The 11,054-nt window shown below is 39.9% G+C and overlaps 1 protein-coding gene across 1 annotated transcript in view; it reads left to right on the top strand.

The window, feature by feature from the left end:
- The first annotated feature begins 661 nt into the window (after nt 1–661).
- Nucleotides 662–11,054, top strand: part of ccnq (cyclin Q) — a 15,175-nt gene continuing 4,782 nt past the window's right edge. Inside the window, exons 1-3 of the mRNA XM_061988282.2 lie at nt 662–1,022; nt 5,320–5,503; nt 8,468–8,600. Coding sequence (XP_061844266.2) covers nt 878–1,022; nt 5,320–5,503; nt 8,468–8,600 — 462 coding nt within the window. The 5' untranslated portion in view covers nt 662–877. The remainder of the gene's footprint in view (nt 1,023–5,319; nt 5,504–8,467; nt 8,601–11,054) is intronic.

Below are 11,054 nucleotides of genomic sequence, written 5' to 3'. Positions count from 1 at the left end.
ACTGCCCATTCATGGCACCCACCTGTTCCCAATTTGCCTGATCACCTGTAGTATGTTCCAAATAAGCGTTTGATGAGCATTCCTCAACTTTATCAGTATTTATTGCCACCTTTCCCAACTTCTTTGTCACGTGTTGCTGGCATCAAATTCTAAAGTTAATGATTATTTGCAACAACAAAAAAAGATGTTTATCAGTTTGAACATCAAATATGTTGTCTTAGTAGCATATTCAACTGAATATGGGTTGAAAATGATTTGCAAATCATTGTATTCCGTTTATATTTACATCTAACACAATTTCCCAACTCATATGGAAACGGGGTTTGTGTATATATATATATGAGAGAAATGCAGGCCTGTATTTTATTATATATATAAAAGAACATCAGCTGTATCGCACGAGTTGTCCTATTTAAATCTTAGATTTTTTCAAGATAATGTTTTTATATTAATTTAATTGTGTACTCTTTATTTCTATACTTTTATTTTTCAGGTCCTGTGTATTTGAGTGATTTTTTTGTTATTTACAATGCGCTCACCCTGTTGACAAAGTATATTCACATTTACGTTCGGTTGTTTATTTAACAACAAACCCTTTTTGACCCCCCCCCCTCCTGTTTTTGTGTTTGTCCGGAAGTCACGGTATTTACTTCCGGAGGTTATATTGTTTACTTCCTGTAGCTAAACGTTATAGCATGAAGCTAACTCGCCTTAGCGTTTAGTCTCCACAAAATATTCCGTTCACGACTTCGACAAAGCTAAACCATTCAACGCGTTGTAACAAAGTTGTTATATTCCCACTCTCTTGAAATCCAATCTGAAAAATGTACAGAGCTAACTACTAGTTTTCCGGAGCAGGTCTGATGCTCCAGAAGGCATGGAGGGTCCGTCCTCTCGCGTTGCCACCCGGGATGAGCCACTGGCTCCGGCCGACGGGACAACGTCTGCTGGGGGTAGAGAGGCTGACATTTCCCGGGACACGAAAACACACTTTCGTGTGTGTCGCTTCATAATGGAAACAGGTAACTTAACTGCTCATCTCTCAAGTTTGAGCTGGACACAACTTTCGATAAAGGAAAAAAGAAGAGCAATACATTATAGTATAAAAAGACGCTATATTGATACCCAGAGGTAGTTCATGTGTAGGAGAGTACGTAAAATCAGCAATTTACGCCAAAAACACTTATGTACCACAATATCTGTGATATATCTATTGATTAAGTGCACATCAAACAAGGCCACCGGCCTTGATAATATCCCCTCCAGATTCCTCAGGGACTCTGCCACCACCATTGCCCCGATTATCACGCACATAATAAACCTCTCAATCACTCAAGGCCAAGTACCAAAAGATTTCAAAATAGCAAGAGTAACTCCCTTCTTTAAAAAAGGAAGCTAATTAGAACCTGGCAACTACCGACCTGTTTCTATTCTCAATTCCATTTCGACAGTAATGGAAAAAATAGTTTATGAACAGGTCGATAGTTACCTTGCCACTAATAAACTCATGTACAAATTCCAATCCGGCTTCAGAACTAACCACTCCACTGACACATGCCTTCTCTATCAGACCGAGGTGGACGCGGGCAAATACTACGGAATGGTCATGCTGGACCTTCAGAAGGCCTTTGACACCGTAAACCACGCTATACTGTTGGATAAGCTCAGAACAATCGGATTTGATAAAACCTCATCGAGCTGGATGCAATCTTACTTGGAGGGGAGGGAACAGGTGGTAGAGGTGAACGGCACCGTGTTTTTTGATCGATTGATTGAGACTTTTATTAGTAGGTTGCACAGTAAAGTACATATTCCGTACAATTGACCACTAAATGTTAACACCCGAATAAGTTTTTCAACTTGTTTAAGTCAGGGTCCAATGATTCATGATATAGATATATACTATCATATATACTATCATCATAATACAGTCATCACACAAGATAATCATCTGGGTGTATACATTGAATTATTTACATTATTTACAATTCGGGGTGTGGAGGGGGGGGGGGGTTAGGTTTGGTTGTTATCATCAGTCATCAACAATTGAGAACAGAGAAATGGATATTGAAACAGTGTAGGTCTGACTTGGTAGGATATGTACAGCAAGTAGTGGACATAGAGAGAGAGAGATCAGAAGGCATAAGAAAATAATCTACATTTGATTGTTTACATTTGATTATACCCAACAGGTATAAAAGAAAGGGCATCTCTATCCTCCTTCAAAACCGCAATAAAAGTACACCTCCAGGCAACTTCAACTCTAAACTAACACCCTCCCCGGATTGTTAATACAGGGAGGGTGTTAGTTTAGGGTAGAAAGAGAATAGACCTTTGTTAGATCAGAATCTGGGTTTAACGTGGTTAGTGGAACTCCCCCTGGTGTTGTGGTTATGGCGGTCATTTACGTTAAGGAAGTAGTTTGACATGTACTTTGGTAAGCTGTGCTGTGGAGTCCCCCAAGGCAGTAAATTAGGGCCTTTACTGTTCCTAATATACATAAACGACATGTCATCAGCATGCGACTGTGAATTGTTTTTGTTTGCGGATGACTCGGCCTTGCTGGTATCCGGCAAGGACAAGTCACAGGTGGAGAAAATCCTCAGTGCTGAACTCTGTAGAATTTGCACCTGGCTTGCTGACAACAAGTTATCCATACACTTGGGTAAAACGGAATCCATCCTATTTAGGTCCCACATCAACCTTAAGAAAGTGAATGACTTCACTATTAAAGTGGGGGACATTGTTATCACCAGGAAAGATGAGGTCACCTACCTAGGTTCCATTCTAGAGGCTAATCTTTCCTGTGATAAAATGGCAACCAAGGTAATCAAAAAGGTCAACCAACGAACGAGATTTCTCTATAGAATCTCCTCTCTGGTCAACAAAAGCACCATGAAGATTCTGGCGGGAACTCTCGTTCAACCCTTTTTCGATTACGCATGCACCTCCTGGTACCCTAGCACCTCCAAAACCCTCAAATCTAGACTCCAAACATCCCAGAACAAGCTAGTCAGATTACTTCGAGACCTCCACCCCAGATCACACCTCACTCCTACCCACTTCTCCAAAGTGGGCTGGCTCAGGGTGGAGGACAGAGTAAAACAACTTGCACTGAGCCTAGTCTATAAAATCCGCTACACCTCCCTGATACCGAAGTACATGTCAAACTACTTCCTTAACGTAAATGACCGCCATAACCACAACACCAGGGGGAGCTCCACTAACCACGTAAAACCCAGATTCCGATCTAACAAAGGTCTTAACTCATTCTCCTTCTATGCCACATCAATATGGAATGCATTCTCTATCCTCCTTCAAAACCGCACTAAAAGAACACCTCCAGGCAACTTCAACCCTAAACTAACACCCTCCATTCCTCATCATACCTCTTCGGATTGTAAATAATCAAATGTAGACACTTTTTCTTATAATTTCTGATCTCTCTCTCTCTCTATGTCCACTACTTGCTGTACATATCCTACCAAGTCAGACCAACACTGTTCCAATGTCAATTTCTCTGATGATGCAATTGTTGATGACTGAAGTGTTGATACCAACCAAACTTAACCCCTACCCCCCACCCCCTCCATATCCCACACCCCGGATTGTAAATAATGTAAATAATTCAATGTATATACTCTGATGATTATCTTGTGTGATGACTGTATTATGAAAATAGTATATATCTGTATCATGAATCAATTTAAGTGGACCCCGACTTAAACAAGTTGAAAAACTTATTTGGGTGTTACCATTTAGTGTTCAATTGTACGGAATATGTACTTCACTGTGCAATCTACTAATACAAGTTTCAATCAATCAATCAATTACTTAATACTCTCACAATTAAGCACAGTATATTTCACCTAAATTAGTTTTCTATTTTTACTTAATATTTTCTGTTAGTGCGGCCATGTTTTGACCAACACAATAACAGGGTGTTAGGTGTGAAATATGTATGATTTAGGGCTGTCAAAGTTAACGCCATGTTAACGAATAATAATGTCACTTTTTTCTAAAGTCGCCTGCAAAGTTAGTATAGTCGTGGCATACGGTTTTTGGGCTTGTGTTTGAAGGTGTGGTTGCTTGTTTGGGCTTGCTTTTCTGTCCCCACAATGAAGCAAAACATGACTGCGCCGAAGTTAGTTTGTCCTTTTCTACTGGTTTCCTGGTTATTTACCCCCGTCCACTTGGCATGTCCCCAAACACAACTAGTGTGGAAGATTTAATAAAAAATAACATTAAATAAATTGGTATATAGGATTTTTTTATATAGGTGGAAAGAGGGCACTGAAGGACTGGGTTAGACTCCATATGGAAAATGCGTGCGTACATGTCTGTGTCTGTCTCCATGTACATTTTATTAACGTACAAGATTTTAAAAAAACAACCTTCTTTTTGCAATTACTTTAGATTATTTTGGAGTTAACTGTCGGAAAAATGCAATAATTGCAATTAAAATTGTTATTTATTTAAACAGCCTATATATATGCACATATATATATATATATTGTGTGTATATATATATATATATATATATATATATATATATATATATATATATATATCATATTATATTTAAAACATTTATTTATAAATAATATATATATACATATGTGTGTATGTATGTGTGTGTGTATATATATATATATATAAATATATATATATATATATATATATATATATATATATTTAGAAGAACAAGAGAGCATGACTTGCATCTGTGTGTGTGTGTGTGTGTAAAATAGTGTTTGTGTCCATTTTGTGTTGTGCTGGTTTAAGAAAAAGCATCATGTATATTAAACAAACATTTGCATAAATCAAACACATTGTCCAGTCTAATTTTTAAAGATAAAACAAACTTTGATTATTGTTGACAGCCCGAGTATGAATATATTGCATCCATCCATTTATCTCATAATGTTAACCATACAATATTTAACTATTTATTTATGAGAATTTAATATGTTGTTTATGTATTTAATAATTATTTATTTACTCATTTTACCATTTATTAATTTATTTAATCATTTCATCAATTATTTATTTATTCACTCTTGTGTTACAAATTAATTACAAACACATGTGTGGAAAAACTGTTATAATACAAAAAGTATTAAATAAGCTCTGCTTCCTCCTACTCCTTTTCAGACACGCTATAATGAGAAACTTGAAATATGTGAAGTATCATATTGTAATTTTCTGCTTCTCTGACACCATAACCGTTAGATAAATGACAACTAACAAATCTTTAATGAGTAATCACCAGGGAATAAGACGTGCAAACTTAAGGATTTTTGTCATCTCTTGTTTTAGGCGTGAAGCTGGGCATGCGCTCCGTGCCTGTGGCCACGGCGTGTGTGTTGTACCACAACTTCTTCAAACGTGTCAGCATATGTGCATATGAACCCTACCTGGTGGCCATGAGCTGTGTGTACCTGGCCGGCAAAGTGGAGGAGCAACACCTAAGGACCCGCGATATCATCAATGTAAGCCACAGGTAAGGTTTGTGAGTTTGTTGATGAAAGTGAGCTGCAAAGATTCAATCGATTTGGAAAAAAGCTTTGGTTTCTGTTTTTGTTGAGTGAAACTAATGTGTGTTAGATGTAAATATAAACGGAATACAATGATTTGCAAATCTTTTTCAACCCATATTCAATTGAATGCACTACAAAGACAAAATATTTGATGTTCAAACTTATAAACTTTTTTTTTTTTGCAAATAATAATTAACTTAGAATTTCATGGCTGCAACACGTGCCAAAGTAGTTGGGAAAGGGCATGTTCACCACTGTGTTACATGGCCTTTCCTTTTAACAACACTCAGTAAACGTTTGGGAACTGAGGAGACACATTTTTTTAAGCTTCTCATGTGGAATTCTTTCCCATTCTTGCTTGATGTACAGCTTAAGTTGTTCAACAGTCCGGGGGTCTCCGTTGTGGTATTTTAGGCTTCATAATGCGCCACACATTTTCAATGGGAGACAGGTCTGGACTACAGGCAGGCCAGTCTAGTACCCGCACTCTTTTACTATGAAGCCACGTTGATGTAACACGTGGCTTGACATTGTCTTGCTGAAATAAGCAGGGGCGTCCATGGTAACGTTGCTTGGATGGCAACATATGTTGCTCCAAAACCTGTATGTACCTTTCAGCATTAATGGCGCCTTCACAGATGTGTAAGATACCCATGTCTTGGGCACTTAATACACCCCCATACCATCACAGATGCTGGCTTTTCAACTTTGCGCCTATAACAATCCGGATGGTTCTTTTCCTCTTTGGTCCGGAGGACACGACATCCACAGTTTCCAAAAACAATTTGAAATGTGGACTCGTCAGACCACAGAACACTTTTCCACTTTGTATCAGTCCATCTTATATGAGCTCAGGCCCAGCGAAGCCGACGGCATTTCTGCGTGTTGTTGATAAACGGTTTTTGCCTTGCATAGGAGAGTTTTAACTTGCACTTACGGATGTAGCGACCAACTGTAGTTACTGACAGTGGGTTTCTGAAGTGTTCCTGAGCCCATGTGGTGATATCCTTTACACACTGATGTCGCTTGTTGATGCAGTACAGCCTGAGGGATCGACGGTCACGGGCTTAGCTGCTTACGTGGAGTGATTTCTCCAGATTCTCTGAACCCTTTGATGATATTACGAACCGTAGATGGTGAAATCCCTAAATTCCTTGCAATAGCTGGTTGAGAGGTTTTTCTTAAACTGTTCAACAATTTGCTCACGCATTTGTTGACAAATTGGTGACCCTCGCCCCATCCTTGTTTGTAAAATTACTGAGCATTTCATGGAATCTACTTTTATACCCAGTCATGGCACCCACCTGTTCCCAATTTGCCTGTTCACCTATGGGATGTTCCAAATAAGTGTTTGATGAGCATTCCTCAACTTTATCAGTATTTATTGCCACCTTTCCCAACTTCTTTGTCACGTGTTGCTGCCATCAAATTCTAAAGTTAATGATTATTTGCACAAAAAAAAAGTTTATCAGTTTGAACATCAAATATGTTGTCTTTGTAGCATATTCAACTGAATATGGGTTGAAAATTATTTGCAAATCATTGTATTCCGTTTATATTTACATCTAACACAATTTCCCAACTCATATGGAAACGGGGTTTGTAAAAAAACAGCACTTTTAATGTTGATGATGTGCATTTAATAAAAAAAAAAGAATGAACGTTTTGGCATTATTTGCCTTAAATATTCATTGAGGCAATAAAGTGTGTTTTATCCGATTACCGTATTTTCCGCACTATTAGCCGCACCTAAAAACCACAAATTTACTCAAAAGCTGACAGTGCGGCTTATAACCCGGTGCGCTTTATATATGGATTAATATTAAGATTCATTTTCATAAAGTTTCGGTCTCGCAACTACGGTAAACAGCCGCCATCTTTTTTCCCCGTAGAAGAGGAAGTGCTTCTTCTTCTACGCAAGCAACCGCCAAGGTAAGCACCCGCCCCCATAGAACAGGAAGCGTAGAAGAAGAAGAAGCGCGCGGATATTACGTTTCATTTCCTTTGTGTGTTTACATCTGTAAAGACCACAAAATGGCTCCTACTAAGCGACAGGTTTCCGGTTCATGAAAAGACGCAATCTCTCCATCCGCACACGGACTACTATTTCACAGCAACTGCCTAAAGACTTTCAAGAAAAGCTGGCTACTTTCCGTGCATATTGTAAAAACAAGATAGCTGAAAAAAAGATCCGGCCAGAGAACATTATCAACATGGACGAGGTTCCACTGACTTTTGATATTCCTGTGAACCGCACTGTGGATACAACGGGAGCACGTACGGTGAATATTCGCACCACAGGGAATGAGAAGTCATCCTTCACTGTGGTTCTATCTTGCCATGCTAATGGCCAGAAACTTCCACCCATGGTGATATTCAAAAGGAAGACCTTGCCAAAAGAGACCTTTCCAGCCGGCGTCATCATAAAAGCTAACTCGAAGGGATGGATGGATGAAGAAAAGATGAGCGAGTGGTTAAGGTAAGTTTACGCGAAGAGGCCGGGTGGCTTTTTTCACGCAGCTCCGTCCATGTTGATATACGACTCCATGCGCGCCCACATCACGCTGGTTTTTAATATATTATTAAAGTTTGACTGACCTATCTGACTGTTTTTTTGACATTCCCTTTAGCGCAGTTAGATGCGGCTTACAACACGGGGCGGCTTATAGGTGGACAAAGTTTTGAAATATGCCGTTCATTGAAGGCGCGGCTTATAACCCAGGGCGCCTTATGGTGCGGAAAATACGGTACTCGACTAATCGAATACATAATCAATATACTTAAATGTGTGTAAGTTGCAGCCCTGGTGCGGGATACAAAACATTGCTGTCCCACGAACATTCAGTAAAGAACGCCTTGCATGAGCGCAACAAATAAAAATTTTGCAAATGCTTGATAGTTCATTAATGATGTCCCACCTCTCTCAGATTCTTCAACAGTGGCAGCGCCCCTTTAGAATGTGACAAGGAGTTCTGGGACCTGAGGGACAGTGTGGTGCAGTGTGAGCTCCTCATCCTCCGGCAGCTCAACTTCCACGTCTCTTTTGAACACCCACATAAGGTGTGTGTGTGTGTGTGTGTGTGGGGGGGGGGGGCATCTTGGAATGAGTAATCATGTCTCCAATAATTAGCTTCCAGCCTTGACGCTGAGACTTTGTCACGGTAGTTCCAGAATGTTTGGGTGCACACTCACAGTCAGGACAGAAGAACTATGACATAAATGTGTTTCAAACTATTTCCTGTTCACTTATACAACCCATGGCTTTACTGAAACATGAAGTTGGAGCAAGATTGATGAAGAGTTCTGTTTGTCACTTGTTAAAGGGGAACATTATCACAATTTCAGAAGGGTTAAAACCATTAAAAATCAGTTCCCAGTAGCTTATTTTATTTTTCGAAGTTTTTTTCAAAATTTTACCCATCACGCAATATCCCTAAAAAATTTTAACCATCGCTATATACACCATTTTCCTGTGACGTCACATAGTGATGCCAACTCAAACAAACATGGCGCATAGAACAGCAAGCTACAGCGACATTAGCTCGGATTCAGACTCGGATTTCAGCGGCTTAAGCGATTCAACAGATTACGCATGTATTGAAACGGATGCTTGTAGTGTGGAGGCAGGTAGCGAAAACGAAATTGAAGAAGAATCTGAAGCTATTGAGCCATATCGGTTTGAACCGTATGCAAGTGAAACCGACGAAAACGACACGGGAGAAAGCGAGGACGAATTCGGCGATCGCCTTCTAACCAACGATTGGTATGTGTTTGTTTGGCATTAAAGGAAACTAACAACTATGAACTAGGTTTACAATATATGAAATACATTTGGCAACAACATGCACTTTGAGAGTGCAGACAGCCCAGTTTTCATCAATTAATATATTCTGTAGACATACCCTCATCCGCGCTCTTTTCCTGAAAGCTGATCTGTCCAGTTTTGGAGTTGATGTCAGCAGGCCAGGGATGCTAGGGTCGATATTCTTCTCTTGATCATCTTCGGTGGCATAAGGGACGGTGTGATCCAAGACATCCAGGGGGTTTAGCTCGCTCGTCTGCGGGAACAAACTGCCGTGCCGTGCTACCGAGGTCCTTTGTCCCTAAATTGCTCACACACTCCGGCAGATTCAATGGGGGTCTGGCGGCAGATTTCTTTGACTTTATCGTTGGAAATGCATCTGCTTTGAGTGTCGCACGATATCCACACATTCTTGCCATCTCTGTCGAAGCATAGCTTTCGTCGGTAAAGTGTGCGGAACAAACGTCCAATTTCTTGCCACTTTCGCATCTTTAGGCCACTGGTGCAACTTGAATCCGTCCCTGTTCGTGTTGTTACACCCTCCGACAACACACCGACGAGGCAAGATGTCTCCAAGGTATGGAAAACAGTCGAAAAAACGGAAAATAACAGAGCTGATTTGACTCGGTGTTTGAGAAAATGGCGGATTGCTTCCCGATGTGACGTCACATCGTGACGTCATCGCTCCGAGAGCTAATAATAGAAAGGCGTTTAATTCGCCAAAATTCACCCATTTAGAGTTCGGAAATCGGTTAAAAAATATATGGTCTTTTTTCTGCAACATCAAGGTATATATTGACGCTTACATAGGTCTGGTGATATTGTTCCCCTTTAAAGATGCCATATGTAATAATGTGGCCAGAAATGGATCTGCAATCACAGTCAAAATTCTGTAGTCCCCTCCCTCTCTCCCTAACTGAGGTTGCTCGATACGCAGCTGAATCCAGCTCGATCGACTGGGCTACTCCAAGGAACTTCAAACCTCCACTGCCTCTAACTAGGGGTTGAGGTGCTGGGACCATAATAGCTGAATAGACAAGCGTTCTGTCAATAACCAATCTCTAACCAACACATTTTACACATAAATTAGGCTATTTTCAGGAATAAGTACGTCGTGCCTGCGTACAATATCACAACAAATGGCAATCATATGGTTATTGTCAGTGCTATCAGAAAACAAAGACTAAAACAAACTACAACCAACGCTAGCAATGGTTATACTGGTGAAAATAAGTAGAGCATGCTTAGCAGCCTAATGTACGCCCAAAACTAAAGAGACATTTGACCAAGGTATGCCTATAGGCTACCGTTTCAGAGTGCCATATAACTTGGTACATGTAGTCCAAAATATGAATGAGGAATTATTTTTTCATGTAATTTGGCTGTTTTCATACGTTTCACATTGTCAGGATGCCAGCTGTGCTAATGTTGGAACCCATTTCCTCAGCGTATCAGCACATTGAGAACGAAATAGGCACTGACACTACCCATATCCACGTAGGTTTTATTTGTCAAAAATATATTTTGCCCTGTCAGTTTGAATACACATCGACAAACAGGCTAACAGGCATATATTTCCCCTATGAGCCTAGATGTTGTGTCTTTGACCGGGCTAGCATGCTAAGCATTACACTAGGAGCTAAGCACCATCAAAACTAAGCATTTGTTGCACAAAAATACCAGCTTTGTCAGACAAGATCATAGACTGTATT

This window comes from Nerophis lumbriciformis, linkage group LG01 (genome assembly GCF_033978685.3).
Source record: "Nerophis lumbriciformis linkage group LG01, RoL_Nlum_v2.1, whole genome shotgun sequence".
Lineage (NCBI taxonomy): Eukaryota > Metazoa > Chordata > Actinopteri > Syngnathiformes > Syngnathidae > Nerophis > Nerophis lumbriciformis.
Note: the sequence above shows the minus strand (reverse complement) of the source record. Positions and strands in the feature narration are given on the sequence as shown.